This window comes from Hyalella azteca, unplaced genomic scaffold, assembly GCF_000764305.2.
Source record: "Hyalella azteca isolate HAZT.00-mixed unplaced genomic scaffold, Hazt_2.0.2 contig14808, whole genome shotgun sequence".
NCBI lineage: Eukaryota > Metazoa > Arthropoda > Malacostraca > Amphipoda > Hyalellidae > Hyalella > Hyalella azteca.
The window spans coordinates 136,961-159,520 of record NW_025944682.1 but is presented as its reverse complement, the minus strand read 5'-3'; the positions used below and the strand labels follow the sequence as shown (position 1 = coordinate 159,520).

The 22,560-nt window shown below is 38.1% G+C and overlaps 1 protein-coding gene across 1 annotated transcript in view; it reads right to left on the bottom strand.

The window, feature by feature from the left end:
* The window catches only part of LOC108670774, a 53,471-nt gene extending 35,959 nt beyond the window's left edge, over positions 1-17,512 (bottom strand). Inside the window, exon 1 of the mRNA XM_018158265.2 lies at positions 14,593-17,512. Coding sequence (XP_018013754.1) covers positions 14,593-17,282 — 2,690 coding nt within the window. The 5' untranslated portion in view covers positions 17,283-17,512. The remainder of the gene's footprint in view (positions 1-14,592) is intronic.
* Between the last annotated feature and the right edge of the window lie 5,048 nt (positions 17,513-22,560).

Sequence of the window (22,560 nt, the reverse complement as noted above, 5' to 3'; positions counted from 1 at the left end):
TAACTATGACCACTGAAATTAAGTATACTGGAATTATTTCATGAATGAAATCAGGTCTCAAAAATCGTTAGATTTTCTATACCCACTCGTCAAAGAAGGAAGTCTTACAATTCACACTCAATAATTCCGACTGTTATACATAAAAATAATTAAAACAAAGTCGATGCATTCTTTTGAGGGATGAATACAGTCGAGTTTTAATTGATTCAGCAAAAAGCAATTCGGGCTCGGTGAGACAAAGTTCATGCAATGGAACGTTACCAAACATTCAAAATGTACTGGTACTTATTTAATATCAATTTATAATATGATTATCAGACTGGAATTTATTCTAATTATAAAGCTCATAGGTGATTTTTTTGGGGCACTCACGAAATACTGCGTCGGCGAAAAGATATTGTCGTCGCACTGCATGAGTAAAAGCTTTAATTTGAACGCCGAATAATACGGCTGAATAAAGAACGGCAAGGGTGGGTATAACTGGGGGGTATGGAACCTGAACTATAAGCGACACGCGGGGGTCAAAAGGGCAAATGCATTGACCACACCCAAGCAGAGGCATAGAGCCTAAGACAAAAGGTATCTAAATGAGAGTAATGCCTCTAAAAGGGAGTGCGGTTCTAACTTCTATGAATACCCTGAACCTGGAGGACAATGACTTTTTCAGCATTTGAATTCCTTTCATCCTAACCTTGTTGAGAGTTTCGAGTTATCGCTATCTACTTGAGCGATAGTAATGTTTTCTCACAATGTTTCTGGTCATCAGTGTTGCAAAAGGGTAAATAAATAAAATTATATTAATTACGTATAAATGTAATTAGAATAAATTATGAATAATAAAGGATAAATTATGGAAATTAAATGTAATGCCCTCGAATGAGCGCTAGAGAAATGGCTTGCATTATCTACGATACTATTTGAATTCGACGAAATCGGTCCATATTTGAACTTGATGCTTGATGTAATCGGTCCATAAAGAGAACAAGCGTTAGAGTAGCGGATGGTCCGGCAAAGGGACAGATGCCCATGGGGAGCTCGCCGCGCGTACCGGTACATGTAAAGGTCAGGTTTACGGCAACCTCATGTCTTATGGTTTGATGTCTTCGCAGTGACGGACGGACACGGTTTTATATCATGATTTATTAAGAAATGCAGAACGATGAATTGAATTAGGGATGAAATGCGGCAATGTTGAAATGCGCCAATGATGAAATGCCCAATGGTGAATTTATTCGCTGTAATGCGCATAAGGCGACGCACGCGACTAAGAACTCTTACAAAATTTCAAAATCAAACGTGTAGAAGAAATAACGAAAAAAAAATCGCGCTAAAATGAATTAAAGCAACGTAGAATGAAGTGACCGATGATATAATTTGCTACATTTCAAGCTAGTAATACTCAAGCAATAATCAATTTCATCGATCGGGCTGAATGTACAAATCAATAATAATGATATAAGCTCGATATTATACTTGTGCGCTAGTTTGAAAGGCTCACTCATTTTTAATTTCTTATTTTCAATCAAATTTGTTGTTACAAACCCATGAAATATCCATCCTAATGAGACGGTGAAACATGCAGCAAGTGCCAGCGAAATCTAGGGCGTTAGACACCAAATAATGCAAGTCAGGTCTCATTAGCCACGAAATGAGTCTGTTCGCTAGTCGGGGTATACGCTTGAAGGTTCGCTGCGTGCAACCAAGAGACTGCATAATTTATCCACGCTTACCTCACCAAGAAAGTGACGTCCCACGAAGCTCAGTCTCGCTGACACGACTTGCAATAAAGAAGCTACCCTAACAAAATTTAGAGTCGCCCCAGCTTCTGGTAATTTTCTGGTAATCCAAATCAGAAGCTGCCGCGTCTGTAAATTTTCACTGAGCTATAAAGGTGTTTCAAATGGTAGGAATCACTTAATACGATCGGGCATGGCATGAGGTCATGCTAGGTGCGAGGTTGAGTGGGTGTAAGAATAGCGGATTTTGGGGGGCGTTTTGTGAGAAATGGTAAACCAGACGACTTCTTTGAAGCGCTGTATATGCGCACAAAATGTGGATAATGTCAATAAATAATGTATTTATTAATAATATCACTAAAGCAAAGAATGAGATGGAACTACGAGTTCGATATTTGTCCTTTCATAACAGTAAAATAATGTGTAACATTAAAATGCATCTGATGAGCAACGAGCAACTTCTGTTGGCATTCAAACGGAACAAGGAAAAAATGTGAAGATCACATAATAATCGACTATTAAACGCAATTCTACGAGAGAAGAGCAAAGGAGGTACAAATGCAGCATTGCGCTGCCAATCAAGGAATTTAATGTCAAACAAGTTTAGACATTCATAATTATATAATAAAGCGAATTTCTCTTATGAAGGATGGTCTAGATCGGAAAATACGACGAGAAAGACAGCATCACGTAAGTGTATCGCTTCTGCTGCAACCGAATTTGCAATCGACCAACCATTGTTTTTCCACGTCTAAAGTATGATCCTCAATAACTCCATGAGGAACTATATATAGCAGAATTTTGCAGCTTGATGTCTGTCATTAGGATTATTTAAATTTGTTGCTATATGTGCATTTATGAAGTGTTAACTGTAGAATAAAATCATAATTAATCCTCGCAACACTATGGAAAATTATCAACCTGAATGCCGGGAGAAAAACACAAAAACGATATTTTACTGTAGATTTTTGCGTACACGCATCTTAAATTTTAACCACCTGCCATTAAATACAAATCATGTAATACATCATCAATTCACCCCTATGCTTTGATTTCCACTTTTTTGTAAATCTATAGATCTTTCATCAATTGTAGCATAAAAAAAAACATGAAAACCCTAACTGGTAGTGCATGCAATACAAGAAAAAACAATCCATTAACCAATATCAATGAAGGCTTCAGCATCGGGCAGTAGGAATATCGGGTTCAGCTTGCAATTTCCGAGTGTGATTGACTGTGTTGATGACACGCGAGGTACAAGAGAGAAAGACTTTAGGTAGACGAGTCCCGCCTGTCGCGCGTCGCTCTAATATCGGGTTCAGCTTGCAAAACTTGAGTCGCGAGACTCAAAATTTGATAAAGTATATACATATAAAGTATATACATATAGTCACTGTCTTGCTTGCTTGAATATCGGGTTCAGCTTGCAAATTCCGAGTGTGATTGACAGTGTTGATGACACGCGAGGTATACAAGAGAGAAAGACTTTAGGTAGACGCGGCCCGCCTGTCGCGCGTCGCTCTAATAAATAAACTTAAACATTAACGCTGAAGCAGCAAATTCCGAGTGTGATTGACTGTGTTGATGACACGTGAGGTACAAGAGAGAAAGACTTTAGGTAGACGCGTCCCGCCTGTCGCGCGTCGCTCTAATTACCACATTGTTCAGGAGACGACGTACGGACGCGACGCTGCGGGGCCGGATCACATTTCCTCTCGTATGCATTCCATGCGATGCAGTATTCCTTTGTTTATACCTCTCAGATATGTTATTAATATAACTTTTCATGCACGTACAATCGTACATGAACCTTTCGCAGAAACAAAAGCCGCAAGTCTGTACAAGAGCACATATACATCCATAAATTAATTTAACAACAATTTGCACGTGGTGTATGTGAGCCAAATTTGCCAATATATTTATGGAACGATGAAGAGTCAATGATTCATGCTAATAAGCGTTTATTAGTTGAGTGAAGGTAAAGGTTAAATCGTATTGAAACAAATGGGACCGATCGATTGGATTGACACTACAGACATGCTCCAACCGATCGTTCAAATTTTCATAATTAGAAACAATGCCGAAATACGGCAGAACGTCATACGCGTACAATCGAAATTAAATAACATGATCAAAATTTCGAATGAATATGAGCTAAAAATTCAAAAATTTAGCATTGCTTTTACAATGAAATGCTTTCACAGTGCATATGACTGTCGTTAAAGTGTCACCGCCGGCAAGCTACAATAATAGTCACCATCCAAGCCATTTTAATGATTTATTCTCTAATCCTGAGTCTAATGAGCATTCGATCCTTATTAAAAAGACAGCGGCGTAATACCCGAGAGATAAAGTTGTTTTCAATTGTCAAAAATTTGCCTGCTTCACTATGGATATAAAATGTGACTTCACCTCGATTGTCCCTCGATACAATTAAAGACCCAAAAATACAAAAAATACACAATTTTGTGTCATGAGAACTTGAAGAAAAGATTTTCAGTTCGCCCGTACCTATTAGATTATGCAAAGCAATCTTTACGTTACCGACACGAAACGTGCGTGTAGAGCGTAAGTTGACAAGCACGCCACTCATGTTGGAATAATTCGCTCGCAAGATGCTTGAGAAAGACCTGCACCGTGAGCCCGAACGCAGATGAATTTTCGTGGGTAACGGTCTTTGCTTTCTATGTCGTATTACCACATCCAAAAATATCTGTTGTTAATAATGCTAGGTTATTGTTTAGGTTAACTAACCAATCTGATGTTAGGTTATTTTTTTCAAGCGGGTGAAAGCTAGTATGTTAAAAGACGATAAAGCAAAGAATTTGCCTTTATATTGAAACAGAAAATAGTAAAACTGAGTAACTATATGGTGAAGGAAATAAGTCAAATAAATGAGAAAACGCCTAAATATACAAATATCGGTGGGAGGATGATGGCGATATTGCTACCAGTGCAATAATAATTTTCCAACTTTATGATCAGAAAGTTTACTGCGTACCTAGATGAATTCGATGATGAACATGAAAAGACAAATAATTTAAAATGGAAGGATGTTGAACCGAACGAAACTGCACAGGAAGTTCGACAAACTCTTGGGCTCGTTTATGTCCGGCCTGTGGCTTGCAGTGTGGGTGTTGCATCAGCTTTGAGCAAGAATTTTTGAATTTTTTACCCATACGAGGTGCTTCTTTTACAGAAATTACACAGCCGAAGGAAAGATTAAATACACCAAAAAGAATCGTGAAATAGGTTGTGAGCCAAAATTTATACTGAAGACATAAATTTTTTCCACTACATAGGTAATGCTTTTTTCACCACTTTCTCACTACTGAACATTAATGTTTATTGAAATAATAATACAGAAAACCGAGTAGCAACAACAAGACTTGTCTCGAAAAGGTTGTCACTGAAATTCTTAGAAATTTACTTGTTACCAATAAAATGATTACTTTTTTCATTTTGCTTATTTTGGGTCACATTGCTGGCAATAATGGTCAGCGCCGATCAGTATATTTTGAAGCGCAACCTCAATATTTTTAATTGGACAGCATCGTAAGTCGTTAAGACCTAACAACGAGCCGTTATATCGACTGATGAACAATAACGACGTGTAACAAGGAGTAATAAGGCGACGTAATGGCTGTCGGTGCGAACACCTCCTGTGCTCTGCTTTCCCTGCCGTTAAGTCATCATCAAGGAGCTTTATTTGTCACAAAAAAACGTAGCTCTTGAAAAAAAATAGCGTGCGTCACAAAAAAAAACGCAGCTCTTGAGCACGCTATCTCCGATAAGAAAACTGTGATTGTCAAAGTCCACTTAAAGCATAAATTATGCATGAAAGAGAGTAGAAAATTTATTATAGCAGAATCGTAAACACTAACTAATTCTACAAGATAAGTAGTCTCATTCTGGCGTAACTGAAGACCTCTTCGTGCTTGCTCCAGCACGCTCTCTCCGATAAGCAAACTTTGATTGTCAAAGTCCACTTATAGCTTAAATTATGCATGAAATAGAGTAGAAAATTTATTATAGCAGAATCGTAAACACTAACAAATTCTACAAGAGAAGTGGTCAGATTCTGGCGTAACTGAAGACCACGTGAGGCCAGGGCTGGTGTTTAGAGAGGCACTTGTAAACATAAACAGCAATCAACATCGTCTGATGCATTAGCACGGGCAACCTTGGCTTGTGCAGGAGAAAATAATCTTTGAGCAACTCAGTACAACGACTGTTATTTGAGCAGTGTTACTTTTGACTGATGTGGGATCGAAACACCAACTGTAATCAATTAAAATTTATAAAGGAGGTATTTGTACAAATTCATGCAATGGCAAGACCCGCTATAAGCATAATGGAGAGGAACTTCTGACAGAAATGAACCGAAACGCTCAAGTGTAAAGTAACTTTGCCTATATTACGAACAGTCGCCCAATCCTTTCCTGTTCTCTCACTAAGAAGGAAATTCCAGGTCCCGCTAATTTCCCGACACGATAGCTGTCGCGAAAACGCTCTCGAAAAGCTCCTATATATTGTGGTGGCAGGCTTCAAACACACAGACACAAACCATCATGGGCCCATATATCTGTCACAACCTGTGACAAATATATATCAAACGAATAAAACGGATATATTTTGCTAATGATGAAAGTCATTACGAATTCAAAACACTTAGGGGGACGTAATATGATTTCTTAAAAGAGCGCAGTCAAGTTGTGTAGGTTTCCAGGAGACATTTGTCCCTGTTGCATTTCATAACTGGCATATAGCATCGCAAAGTGACCTCTAGGCTGTCTGCAGCGATGCGTTGAGAATCGTGTTAAGAAATACAATACCTGACTTAGCGCACACTGCACTCCGTACAAACGGCTAACCATTTGCAGGTGGTACACCGTTAAGGTGGCGCATCTGTCACCCGCACCACCTGACACGCTCTTCACCATCTGGCGCTCCACAGTGCGGCACATGAACTCAATAGCGACGCTGCAGCTGGTGCTACGAACTGCAGCTGGTGCTACGAACTGCAGCTGGTGCTACGAACTGTACGTGTTAAGTGAGAAACTTTCACGTGACTAAAGGAGCCAGAACTTATTAGCGAATATAAGACGCGGTGCTATTGGGGAGGTACGAAAACGAAGGTGAACCGCTCGTCAGCTGATCTGCCATAGAAAATTTGAAAATAGTCCTTGGTTGTAGAGGAAATTTTTAAATCTTGCAACCAGAGAACAAAGAGAAATTTAATTGAAATAGAACATAATGTCGGGAGTCAACTTTCAAGTAACAGGAATAAACAAACGTTCCCATTAGATTCAACAAATAATAGTATGTAGTTTCGAGACTTAACCTTTCCTGCACGAGCAAATGTCAGCCACAAAAAAGCTGTTTTTCTTGCCTGACTAGCATTATTTACAAAATTTATCTCAGCAAATGTACTTGAAAAAAAAATTCCCAAGTGACCACAGAAGTCATTTCGTAGTTTCCGACGACCAGGAGCCAGCTTGCAGACGATCTTAATTATTCAGCGGCGAAAAGTTTTCGCGAAGAACCTGCAATAAACTTCGTTCCGAGAAAAGCCTTTCACGTTCCCTTTAGTCTACCAAAGGCCACATATATACTCATACAGTTAACGGGTTACGCCTGCTTGCAGTCGCCGATAACTAGACCGTTACAAAGCCCAACTCGACTGCATCGGCTCACAAGAGAAATTGATATAAACAACAATTTCTCGTAGAATGAAACCCTGAGTTTTCATTAGAATAAATAAATTCATTCATGGCAGGTCGTTCATTTCAGTGACGGCTTGAAGAAATGAACTTCAAATTGACTACGAAGACTTCATTCAACGAAAAAAGTCCCATAAAGAAGTAAAGAAGTCCTTCAGACAGGTAAAAAGTCCTTCCGAAGAAAAACAATACGAAAACTGGCGAAGCGAGCCCACAACCTTGGTAGGATCCTGGGTAACTATTTACCAAGTGCGTTAAATGTGAACATACTCCTACTTGGTGTGGAACAGTCTGGTTTGTTTCTCCATAAAATATTTTCCGAACGCATCGCTACGAACACGTAATTAGGAATATGAGACAGGAGCTTATGCGGCAGGAATGTAATTATCGGGATAAATTTCCTTTCCATCGATCGGTATCCGTTTACTGTTAGGTGAAATTTTTCGTGTAGAAGCATTCGACAACGAAAGCGTTTCTCCTAAATAATAATGAGAAATATTATAGCGCGCTGATGCTGAACAGATCATGGTACAGACGAGGCCCATTTACACACATGGGCCCAGCATGTCCAATGAACATGCATACCCATATATACACACATGGGCCCAGCATGTCCAATGAACATGCATACCCATATATACACACATGGGCCCAGCATGTCCAATGAACATGCATTTTTGATAGTATTTTTGAATACTATGCGTCTCTATACATAATTTAAATCACTTTTCCTGTTAAGTTTGTGCACTTACATACATTAAAATACGATTTTTCAAGTGTACGAATATTTATTTCCCCCCACTGTATATACACACATGGGCCCAGCATGCCCAATGAACATGCATGCCCATATATACACATGGGCCATACATGGGCATACACCATGGGCCATACACCCATATATACACACATGGGCCCAGCATGTCCAATGAACACCGATCCACCGGACGCGAGAGTTCATCCGAGCAACTTCATATGCTGGAAAACTTTTTGACAACACAAGTTGATATAAAATATTTACTTTAAAGGAGTTGATCATTTAAGGCTCATAAAATGACTTTAGTACAGAGCGAAACAAAGTGTACATCTATCGTAAAGAAGTTAGACTATAGTCTGATATGCAAAGCTTGTGATATTGCGCGTGTAGAAATTTCTTAATGATATGACATATGCCTTGGAGAAACTGTAGCCTCAAGTATCAATAAAATTGATGGACAGTCTCTTTTATGACGGACGGCAGCAAAGCCCCGTTTCATGTTGCTGGTATCCCCCGTGCCCCACATAAAAGGAGTCCAGACAAAGGCCTGCCACATAATGGCCCTGGTGATATTTTTAATTCTGGTCCCCATAAAAAGCTCTGGCCGGACCCATACCTGGACAGACTACACAGACTTCAGAAAATATATATGAAAGATAATTTTATCCTGACAGATTACACCGGCTTCAGCATATATATATGAAATATGATTATACCCTGGAAGACAACATCAACTTAAGTACATATAAGAATTATGATTTAACCCGACAGACTACGCCGGCTTCAGTAAATAATAAGCAATACAATTATACCCTGGAAGATAATACCTAATTCAGAAAATACAAGCATTATGATTGTGAAAGTAAGGGTGTTAAATAAGCGTCAACTGAACAGATTGTAAAGTAAATAAAATATTTCTATACTGCGATGCTTCCATAACAATTATTTTAGTTTGCTAAAGCTCCATAAATCCAGTGGGCAATGTAAGAAGTGTTCCTGGAATTTTCCCTTAAATACAAGCTTCTGATACAGTGAATGATTTTGACTTTAGGACCTTTAGTTAAAAATATAATAAGATGCACACATTAATTGAATATTTATTCGTTATAATTGGGATCCGTAATAGCTGGAATTAATTCTCAAAACAATACGGGACATACTGTAACAGGTATAAAGAATATTATTTCATATATCTCGTAATAATTAGCATGACGTTGCATTAGTATTAAATCACTAACGTTTATTCGTTTTCTTAGTTAAATTCGGAATGACAAGCATTGGTGGAATTTGTTCAATGTATATTTCCTGTTTAGAGTGATATACGAAATTTATATTGTGATATTTAGCAAAAAATGAGATAAGAAATAACGTTTGGCAAGTGTTTTATGTCGATTAATAATTTCGATTACTATTATGTGTCCATTATAAACCTAAGAGTTCTAGAAATAACCACTGGACAGAAGTATCGTCGAACTCAACACAACAGCAGGCAGAAGCCAAAGTTAAAGAGAACAACAAAGAAGCCAACAAAGTTAAATTGCTGTTAATCGAGCAACAAAATTTTTGTACCGAATTTTTTTTTATTTTTGTGTTTAATTTTTTTTAATTCGAAAGGTATTGTGGCATAACGTTTGGAGGGTGCGTAAAAATTTACGCATTTTAGCTTATTTGTTTTGTTCCGATTAAATGGCTAAAAAGTGCTTTAGAAATTTTAGATACACTTAGCCTATGCGTTTAGAATGTAATCAGCCCACTACGACCCAGGGTACGATAATTTCTGGACTTCGTCTAATTAGAATTTCAAGGATTTTTAGTGGTCTTCCATCTTGTGTAATTAGGTGTACGCAAGCCGAGCTACTTCTAAAGAAACCTGTTTACGATCTCGCAATTGATGACTGAAAAACGTCCCAAACAAATAGAAGAACAAAACTGTTATGTGTCTTCACTCGAGCACTGCCATAGCCACTAACGGTAACAGCAGCGGCGATTGATGGAGGTTGGAGTGCGTCAAGCAATCAGAGCGCTGCATTGCTGTGGCCGCACTTCATCAGATTCCGAAATGTGTATTCAAAATAATTAAATTATAAAGGATTAAACATAAAAATAACCCAGATGAAATATTATTGATTATATCAAGAACAGGTTTCAGTCGAATAGTATCTCGACAGACAAACCTGCGGCCAGTCGTAAAATTTTTAAACGCGCAATACGCCATGAAGTCCGCTTTACACGAAGCGATATTAAATAAGAAGTAAATAAAAAATGTGAAAAAAATCGGCAACGGTGAGAGAAAATCGTTAACAGAAGTGGCAGACACACTAATGTTAATATCGGACGATGTTATCGACCTCAACAATATTGCCATAACCTGAATAACATTTGAATCGTAGATTAACCGTGTTCTTTAAATTAGTATTCAGTACATGAATAAAATTACCGTTGAACGCACATGCAGGCATGCGTAACGCATCTCACCTTGCGATGCTCCGCTAAGACCACGTAACAAACTTCACTCGATTCATGAATAATTTTAATACATATAATCAATTCGTTCTTTTAAAGTTATCCTCCTGTGTAATACAGGCGATAAAAGTTTAATAACCCCATTGCTAAAGTTCTCATTGCTCTCGAGAACGAACATTAATGTACTGAACATACGATTGTATTGTGCGTTGTAACGTATGATTAGTCGACACTAATATTAATACTCGGATAATCATAGTTTGAGTATTGTGAAAAAGGAAAAATGTCCGTCTATCAACCACGTACTAACTAAAATTAAGAAATGCTAGTATACATATGTTGGTTGAAGTTAATTTTACAGAAAATATGAGAAGAATTATCTGTTCATTTATTGGGTTCTAAATTTCTTTGCCGGTAAATTGTCATAATAAAATTGACGAGCTGAACCTACTGGCGAGAGGCAAATCACTGAGCGTGGAAAAAAATAAATTCTCTCATCTGACGATGGTGGCGACGTGACAGAGACTGCATGGCAGCCGTGTGCTCAAGCACGTCTGATGATATTTTCTGAATCCGGTGTTTTCTTCGAGGATATGATCATATTGATTATGTTCACGCTGAAGCCGATGTTGTCTGGCAGGGTAAAAATGATAATTCTTATTTGTATTTACTTAGGTGTAATCTTGTAGGGCATAATCATATTGACTATATTCTTGCTGAAGCCATTGAAGTCTGTCACGGTAAAATGATAATACTTATTATATGTATTTAATTAAACGTTGTCTTCAAGGGTATTATCATATTGGTTATTTATATACAGAAGTCGGTGTAGTCTGTCAACGTCACTGCATGGCAGACGTCTGCTGTTCTCATTAAAGTCGTTTATTGGAGGCAAAAAGTCGATGCTGCGTCTGCAGACGCTGGGACTGAGTGGTGGCGAAGTACCGTTGAACAGAGACGGTGGAACAGAAGCGCCGTCCGGAGGCCACGCAACGTAACGGACGTAAACGGAGGACAAACAGACACGACCAGTAGAATTTACTGAGCATGCTTCCATAACATGATGGTCAGATAATGGGATTATTCATTTCAAAATTGTGAAAAAGTAATTAAAGCAAACATTTCACATCAGACCAGTAAACTACTTAAATAAGGCATAAAGTTGAAGGAGGATGTAAAAATTTATTTACTATAATTTAAAAAAGACTAATTTGCTCACTCGACAATCTTAAAAATGATCAAAGACGCAATGAAATAAAGTATAAAAAGGAAAATTTCTTAATAAATTTGTGAAGTTAAAGCAAATCGCTTCCATTCAGTTTGGACTCGGCAAGTGGTACAATAAAATATCCTGCACAAGCACTCTGCAAGCCTCAGTGCGGTGGTGAACTGTGCTGCAGAGGTTCCGGGGCCTATACTTTTAAAAAAGTTAAGATATCGTAAGTTCATCAGCCAATCATTGACGGCCTTTCAGGCAAAATCCACCTATCATAGATAAGAAAATAGAGCGTAAGTACTTACGTTCACTTAGCTAGTTTTGAAAGTATGGCCCCTATGGCAGGTCAATGCTATGCAAAGCGTCGGCAAACCAAAGTTGAGCCAGACCGGAAGCGCGCGTATTTCCCCCGCCGACCGAGCCTCCTAAACTGACCTATTCCGCCTCGGGCGACATGTTAAAGAAAACATTGCGGAATTACAGCTCAGGCGATCATAGCCACTCCAAAACTTGTGCTTTATGGGTAAAAGTGATGGATGTAAATCTCGTTTTCGTAATACGTTCGTTGACTTTGAGGTAAAATATTTTCATTGGACAGAATTAGAATGTTATCTTACAGTATACTGTATATCTTTATTCTTAAACTGGACGTTAAGTATCACTCACTACATTTAAAAATGACCACTAACCATCAAAATGAATTATCGCATTTTTTTTATCGCGATTTCTGAAATATTTGCCATTAGCCGCATTTTTAATTGTCTTCTCAAGGTCAATATAATGAATAATTCGAATCATGGTACTGACATCTAAAATCATCACGAAAATTTAATATGGGAAATTTTTCCTCAGCGTTTCTGGCACAAAAACTTCCAAAAGGAACAATGCGTCGCTAAAATAAATTGAATTAACAGAGACAAAGAACGTCCTCGAAGTAGAGCTTTGCTCTGACATTTCTCGGCCCAATCGCGATCGAACAATAAGATTTCTCGGGTAAAGATATTAAAGCACCAACATGATGCTGGTGTTTCCGGATGCATGATAGACCGAAACCATTGTTAATCATGTAATGAGAATATTCTGGTTTTAGCAAATAACCATTGTCAACCAGAGACAGTATTGAGTACGATATATAATTGAAGTAATTTAACACAACTCAAGATCACGATATAGGGTAACCACGGGTTTACATCAGTCAGGTGTATTATGGAAGGAACTTCAGACAGAGTTGGTTGATGGCGTGCTAACTCGTGAGCTTCAAGCGCTAATTGTTGAAATGCCTGTACAGGCTTGATGATCCAGAACAAACGTACCAATGGAATAAACGATCACTCGATCTTCATTTATAATACGAAATCAGCTATCTTGCATACAAAACATAAGAAACGTAGTCAAAATTGTAAATCTTATTCTGTTTGTACATAATTTATTTAACAATTGAAAGCTAAAATAAATTTAGGAACTTGATGACGGATTCTACGAAATTTTAGAGTGCCATCCTCTAACGACAAACTATTTTAATCTGTATTATAAAGAAAATATGCAGGATACAAGTGGTTCTGCGATAATTGTTCACTACGAGTAATAACGATTGTAAAATGATTTCTGCGAAGAAGCTCGCTACCTTTAGGAGCAGTTATGCGGAAAGCAAAAACCGCCCCAAGGGGAAACCGAAGCCGCTACTTCCCTGGAGCAATTCGCGTTAATTAGGTGTGCAGGTCGCAAATCAAATGCCATCATGAAGGCAAGAATGTTCAAGAACGCAAAGCAGCAGAACAATTATTTTTCAAATCTGTTCAGATAAACCAGATCACGCAGGCTATGCATGAGAAAACCAAATAACTGAGCAAGCGGGAATTCATGAAGGCAGGAATGTCCAAGAACTCAAAGCAGCAGAACAATTATTTTTTACATCTGTACAGAATAACCAGACCACGCACGCTATGCATGAGAAAACCAAATAACTGAGCAAGCGGGAATTAGTCATCCCTAAAATCAGAAAGCGAGCAGTTGCAGTGAGCGAATTCGAGTGTAAGCATAGTGAAAAAATCTCGAGCACAAACGGGAATTCATCCAGAAAAGGGAGATACTTTGATGAAAGTGAACGTGTAAAAGTTGTCAAATACTTTTATTGTAGTCATTGATTTGAGGTAGATTAGGCAATTCAATAGTCCGATACATTTTATTCCAGTCATCGCATTTTCCATTTTCGGACTAATTTGCTGTGCAAGTTCCAATAGTTAGATTGAAAATACTGATAAGAACATAGATAAAGGTTGTCTTGTATTAAGCCAGTGAAATAGGTGCAAATGGTATATACTCAACTTCAATAGCAAGTTCAAAAATTTCACTAAAAGTTCAAACTATCAACTAGCACGCTTTAAATTTTTAATTACAATTACAAATTAGCAATTGAAAACTTACGTTTCAGCATTGCATTCATGGGTTGAGAACTAGAGATCGTTTGATTGATTGGTCAAGGAGAAATTTAGTAAATTGATCTGCACATGCAATGGAATAGTTTAAAACTACTTCGATGGCCATACCAGAGTAAAATAAAATTCTGAGGCAACGCAAAGGAAAGAAGAAAGCGCAGTGCTGATTATAATGTTATTTTTCTTCAAAAAGGTTGATAAGCCTTAAATTTAATGATCAGCAGTAACAGAAATTGTATCATACACCAAATAAGGTAATTACCGTTGTCGTGGCGACTGCGCAGGAGTGAGAGTTTCCCTCGGCGAAGAAATCTTCAGCTCGGCGGTGTCAACTGCAGGAGCAAGCGATGCCACAATCGAGGGCAACAAAACAGCCGATGTTGATGGCGATCTGACACTGGGTAGTCCTAACTGAGGCCTGCCAGGCAAACGACGTCGCTCGTCTAATTCTTCGCTATCTTGTCGACGATGTTCTTCAGATTTACCTTCTAGATCACTGTTTGTTCTTTTGCGAGCTTTTCCAAACGAATTCCTAAGACGCTTCACGCGCCGCAAGCTTCTTCTAACCACGTTCGTGACCGCGCTCACCAAGCCGTTATCAAGATTATGATCCTCGCTCATCGAGAGTTCGTCTTCTCTGCTTTCAGTATTCTTATCCTCTTTCGGATATTCGTAATCGGTTACATTTACTTCATCACTAAGCGCAAGTATGGAAGATTCAGAAGATCTACTTGATGAATGTGAATCGGATGACCAACTACGTTTGAAGGACTTAGCAAGAACTCCAGTCTTATCGGGCATACAATTAAAATTGCAATTCTCATTTATGGCTTCATTAACCATGTAAGGTTTTAAATCTTCTATTTTATCATTGACTTGGCTACTTGATACTTCTTGAAATACTTGCTCATCGGATTTAGGCTTCGGCGAGATTGACGCCTGACACAATTCATGAATAGCCGAAAATTGCCTCAGAGATTCGTTTGGAGTTACTAGGATTGACTTAACGTCGGGCATAAATTCACGTGAAGAATCTTTTTTATCTTTATCATCAATGATGGACTGATGCTCGCGAAAGACGTTCTCAGATGACATCTCGCTCAGATGGTGAACCGTTTTGTCAAGTTGTTCCACGGCAGCCATGAGTTCCTTCTCACCTTGTTCACGGAGAGCTCGCGAAGCCGCAAGTCCTGGATGCTTATAGTACTTTTCTTCAACAAGAGAAGCTCCAAATGCTTCGTCACGAGATGCTATTGCATCATTAAAAAAACTCGGTTTAGCTTCCGATCTCATTCCAGTGATAGCTGCATTCGCCGGAAACTTTCTTGTTAGTCCCTCAACGTCTGCGTATATAGTTTCACATTGATTACCGTTTTTGCGGTACGAAAGCTCCTTCAAGATTTGGCGTTCTGCAATCATTTTTTCATAAATTTCTGATAACTTCTCACCACTAGATTCGACATTGACAATAGGTAGCCTATCAAGCTTTTTGACATCCTTCAACTCAGCATAAACGCGAGTGTCAGGTTCGTCAAAAGCACTATGGTAATTATTTTCATTTGTATCATCCATGTTCATCAAATTGTCAAACGAATTTTTCCTATTTCGATATGGACGAATTTCAACGAGCGGAGCTTTTCCGTCATTTTTGGCAGGAATTTGCGCTAAGACGGAAGCAGCAGTACCTCTATTCTCTGTGGCTGGTGGAGAAGGGACGTCTTGAGCATGTTTAGCTGTGCCCAAAGCTAGCAAGTCATTGATTCTGTGGCACGCAGCCCATGCCTGTCCATTGTCCCCTTCAGTCGATGCCTTCACAGAATCGCTGACTCGAACGGCTGAAGGAACAACACTATCATTGATCGTTGAACTGGGGGGAGTATCTATTGCTCCATGTATACATTTGAGATGACTACTGGTCTCTACTCCACTTGATTGCTTGCTACCCAAATCTGCCCCAGCGCGAGATGAGCTAACGCTGGCATCAATACCCGGCAGCAAAAACGGCACAACGCTTGTGTCTGTTGGTGTTAGACACTGACCAGATGACGCAGGCTGTTTGCTGCCCTCGGTTTCAACTACGGGTATCTCATGAAGGAAATTGCACGGAGCTTGTGCCTCTGGTTGACCAGGTGACCTCGTTCCGTTATCAGGGTCAGCTGCAGCGACCGGGCACCGCAAGCCACTTTCCGAACTCGTCAATGACGAATCAGTGAGACCAAAATATCCTTTATCGCCGGCAAAACTACCTTCCATATTTTCAACTGCTTTGTCAGAATTCATGTCTTGGATAAAAGCTGACGATGATGATGAAGGACGTGGTAAGTTTTGGTAAATTGAGCTTTCGGCCATTTCTGTTCCATGCTTTTGTTTCGACGTAGAGGAAACTTCTCCAATATTAGGACTATTACCTGAGAGTGGCGTAAGCAGGTCAATGAGGTCGGAAGGTTGAGAATACGCAATAACCTGAGGTTCAGAACCAATATTAACGAAGAAGCCTGGATCTCCTGAAACTGAATGAATTTCATCTTCGGGTGTGACTACCATGAGATTTATTTTGCCTGAATATTCTGACGTGTTATTTGCTGTCTCAACGAAAGCTATATGAACAGGCTCACAAGAATCCGAGTCTTTGTCAGTGGTCCCGGACACGTACACTGTGGAAATTCCATTTTTCTCTGAAGAGCTCATGGCTTTGGAAAAATTTGCACACCTTGCAGAGTGTTCGGCATTCGTCAAATGATGATATTGTGTTATTTTTGAAGAACATTCAGCCCCAGAATTATTTCCAGTTGGATGCGTACAATAATAATTATCCAATTCATACTTGGGTAGAAATTGATTTATATGCGTGAAGTTTTCTAAATTTGATTGCGAACCACTGCTCTGTGCAATGGTTCCGCAATATTCGTAACATCCATTGCTATCACAGTGGCCCGCTTCATTATTTTCCATAAGCTACGTGCTGTAATTCACCATCGACACCGCTTCCTTCACAGACTCCACACTGCACCCCAGTCGCCAGCGAACTGAAGGCTGCAGCCACGGACGACCGGCAACAAGACAGATACCTGACCACTGGAGGCACACACACCTAACTCCTCCCAGTCCCACTCATGATACCGTCCCGTTATTTCGGCGCTCTAGAACTTCCAGCAGCACAAAAGTCTAGTGAATTTTCAAAACAATAGTTGGTGGGATGTTTTGTTCTAGTCGCAGAATGAACTTGTTGTAAGAACTCCAGGATTCAATGTCACTGCCTGTTTAACAACTCCACACTCCAGTGGTAAACTCTCCCTGCCCTTGGCGAGATAGACGACACAACAGTCAGTCGAGTCCATAGCGACGGACTCCACTGGTTGACCATTAGATCATTAACTAACTTATTAAATTTAACTGCTAATAAATATCAAATATCTAGCGTCGTTAAATCCCTAAATGTAATTCTCATACGTCATAAAATACGGATTTATTTTGAAATAATCTCGAACATTTGGTTACAGAACATTATGAAGCAGCTAAAATGATAGGACTTTCTTAAATAATAAAGTGTCTTTTATCTGACGTATACATTATTCTTTGCCGGCCCGATAGTCAAATAATATTCACGGGGAATATTTAAGAACTATTGAACTGAATCTAAGATTAACTAAATCTTGGGTAAATTTTTAAATATATTATAATTATATGATAAGGAACCGGAATTAAAATCCATAAGTGGGAATTTTAGTGGTTTTCATGTATGATGTGTACCAATAGCCCAAGGATTGCATTCTCATATCTGTAATTTCAGAAGCAACTTATTGTTTGTAGAACCATGAGATGGTATTTACGAGACCGTTGACAACATTGTTGAACTATATTAAATCAATTCAACCATGGCTGACAATAGCAAATTCCCGTATATCTTGTACCCAAACGACTCTTCTCTGAACTCGTCTGCGGACCTTAATTGATCTTATTTCTTGCTCCTGCTCTTCTTTATTCTATTGTTGTTTGTTTCTTCAAAATTCCTTCTTCTTGCCTTTCTGAGCTTATACAGTATGTTCGCTTATACATCGTGCCATTGCTGTTACTGACTGTCGTCTGTTCTTTTTGCTTATGTTACCGCATCATCTGATTATTTTTATCAACAGTATAAGCTATTGCTTTTGCTGCCTGTTATCTGTTCTTCTTGACAATTTGTGCTCATCTGTTGTTTCTCTTAACTGAAACCATAATTTCTTTTATGCCTTAATTTCTTTAAGCCATAATTTTTTTTGAATATAATTTTGTTTGAGACATAATTTCTAATAAGCCTCAATTTCTCTGAAACCCTAATTCATTTGAAGCCGTAATTTAGTTTGAGTCATAATTTCTCAAAAGCTATATTTTATTTGAAGCCATATCTTCCTCATCCATATTTCGAGTAAAACTCCATCCTTGCTGCCATATGTCGGGAAGCCGATAGGCCATATAATCAGGCTTAACTGCACATACGCGTTGTATTATAAATAATTGCTTAATTGTGTCATTAATCTTCTTGAATTACAAATTCAATAATAATTCAAAACAAAAAATCGCTCATTAATTAAAAAATTAATAATTGAAATTAATATCTTCATTGAAAACTTTTTCCACGAAGACAAGGTGAACTTACTTGGCGTTATCTATGTTTAAACTTTTTTTACTGTAAATGAGCTTTTGATCCGTTAAACGACGTAAACGCAGAACGTGCGACGTCCGTTCAGATAACTAAAACTAGCGCATTTTTAGCAAATGCTTACATTCCAAATTTCAAGCAGATTCGTTCGGTATTGAAGGACTTATGACGGTGAGTTGCTCAAAAATTGCTCTTTTTCGTTCCAATTTGAACTAGAAATAAAAAGACTGTGATAATTCCCACCCCATCGCATTGATCATACCTACTTATTTTCCAAATTTCAAGCAGATCTGTTCAGTATTGAAGGAGTTATGACTAAGCGAGTTGCTACAAATTGCGTTTTTTCGTTTTAATTAAAAACGATGTAATGTAGAAATCTGTAATAATTCTTGCCGCAGCGCATTGATAATACCTACTCATGTTCCAAAGTTCAAGCAAATGCGTTCAGCTTTGAAGGACTTATGAATAATTGCAGCAGACAAATCAGATTTGCACCGAAGTTGAAAATGATGTGAAACATCCACTTTATATGAGTCCAACGTGCAATAGTTATTTCTTGCTAATAGTAACACGTGTGTGAAATTTTTCATGACAAATGCGTCCAAAATTGACATAAACGGACAAAAACTGAGAATCACATTAATCATAAAATTGACTTTAGCATGAAGGATTTGTGGGTCTTCATTTTTATTTCGCGTCATTGTCATAAGTTATGAAACAAGTTAGAAGGCCTAGAGGCTAGACTACGCTTGGTACTATTGATAACATTATTCAATCAGTGAGTTTCTTAAAATGACGAATTCGTTGTCCAGGTTCTGAACTCGCTGCTGGGTTTCGTCATCATCCTCATTAAAACAAAAATTAAAGTATTTTCGAGATAACTTATTTAACAGTATTTTAGACGTCATTTACTGGATTGTACGGCTTGGGCCTGTAAATGAATGAAGGAAAGAGTAACCATATTTTCCTCATTGATTTGACATATTCATATGAATAAATTCAAAGGAAAATGAAGAATCGCTGCTCATTCATCATAAATTACAATACTCACTACGTAGGCAACTTGTATGAATTCGTCACATTCACATTCTTACATACTAAGTATGTACTATGTCGTCTCATTCTAACTGCTAGGTTCCAATACTTGGGTGATCCATCGAAGGTACAATTTTTTCAAATACAAAGAAAATTTTATTGTTTGGCTAACTGCTACAACCTAACAGGAACATGATTAACTTATAAGCCACCACATAAACCTAATGAAATGGTTTTAACTCGTGAATACTTTATCCGTCAGTGGGATATTCAATAAATGAAGTCTTTATTTTGATTCATGTACCAGGCATTGAGGAAGGCTGGTCGGAACTGTCCGCGGGCACCTTTGTAAAATTTCCAAACGGGTTACCCGTCCGGGGCCGTCATGGATGGGTGACCGCAACTTATGTCGATTCGAGTTAGAGTTTAGCCTAGGGGAACTAAATAAATTAATTTGTAATTCACTGTACGTACAGATGATATTAAGGAGAATATATAAAGATTATATTTAGAAACAAAGTTTTAGTCAAGCAACAACCACAAAATTTAAAGGCAAGTCCTAATGTGGGACGCACCTTAAGTTACAAGCTCAACTGTTCGAATAACTCAAAAAATTTCTTTCGTTTATCAAAGAGTAGAGCCTCATTTATTTTATAACCGTTAGCAAATGTTGAATGAAACATATTTTACGATATTCTTTGTTGTCTTTCATTTTCTAATTTGAGCAGGGGATATTGATCTTACTGGGAAACAGTGAACGGATGCAAGGCTTTTAACTCACATAGAAAATTCAACTGCAGTGTACCATAAAGAGAACAAAAAGCTTCATTGGATTTTCCCCAACATCGGAGAGTAATATCCATTGACGGAATGGTCCGAATTTTAAACATCAACCACAAGCTATTCTTCTCACCTAAAATATGGATACGGTAAAATAGGAAGCATTCGTCTCATTTCTATTAAAACTTTTTCGCGGCAAGCAATATCATTACATTAAAAATTTCGACCCATGGGTATGAACGATTCGTACAAATAGACTAACAGTGAGGATTCCAACAAACCCATATGACTAAAAAGTAAACCAAATAGAGGGAAATAAAATTGCAGGACATTAGATATATCCGGATGCTCTTTTCTTAAAATATGAATCGCAAGGTTAAGGTTTAAAAAATTATTTCTAACCATGTCACCATACACAGCTACCCCAACTGCGACCTGCATGCGACCCTCTCAGTCGCATGAGGTCGCAGTTGGCGAGAAGTGCGGTCGGTCAAAAATAATTTCGAGGATGACGTTGAGTTGGGACCGCGCGCGAAAGATTTGTATGAAGAAAGTATTGAGAATTGGATAACAGGTATTTTAAATTATAATGGATTTGTTCTAATGTCTTTTCAATGTAAGATAAGTCCGACAGAAAAGTTTGTAAGAAAATGAAGAGAAAAAATGCATTAATTCAAATTTTTCCGACTTCAAATAATGTTTTGAGGGGTTGGTTACTGTTTTACAGTTTGCAAACATTTTCATCATTTTCTTATTCTTCTCATCATTTTCTTATTCCTCAAATGGTTTTCTTATATTTTTGGTACCATTTGTGCTTACATCCGACCTTGCTTCACTCCGAAGAGCTGTGCTTCATAGTTCATCTCACTTCCTAAGTATTAGCCCTGCAGCAGTGAGAGCAACATCGGATGTACGTGAGATATTGACGAGTCTTTAATCAACTTCTTCACTGGAGATTATTTACTTCTTCACATGTGTTGAAAGTTGCTCGTGCTTACGCTGCCTGCGGTGTTATCGACGTGACGTGACGATAACGAAGCGTGAACGACGTGCAGCTCCACTGATAACGTCAAATAGCTGGTAGTTTTTTTTTAAAGGCCTCCCACACTCACCATTCCAATAAAAAGGATTTATTAATTTTATTAATTAAAAACCTGGTAGTTATGTTGTCTTGTTAGTGCTTGTATAGAGTCTTGAGTTTCAAGAATTGGGGGCGATGTCTAGTAAGCCATTTGCCCCTGCTGTTGTATTAAATACAATTTACATATCATCTATGTGAATTTTATCATTTCATTATTTACTAAAATTTACATTAAGTTTCATTATTTTTACTGAATATTAGAGACTTGATATTTATGACTTTGATCCATCTATTTAATTATTAGTGATCTATTTCATTATTTGTGGTTCACCTAATTTTTAAAGTAAGCTACGATAAGCAATCATCAAACCATGGATTATGGCTTCAATTACCAAGCAAAAAAGTCTATAGCCTCTTATTTTTTATTAAGTAGCCTAGACTATAATGTCTGAAGTAACGAAAGTCATGGGAAGAACAGAAATAATTGCTGAAAAACGCGTATGAACTACGTGTACAATCTTCAGCCAAGAATCATACTGAATATACCGCATTCGACAGTTAATTTATGAACCTTGCTTGCCAAGGTCGCGTTGCCTATCAAGGTGCAGGATGACAAACATCCTCATTTTGCTCGTAGCTTTTAATCGTTAAATCCAGTCCACAGCAGATATTAGCAATATTTCACCGGCGAAATT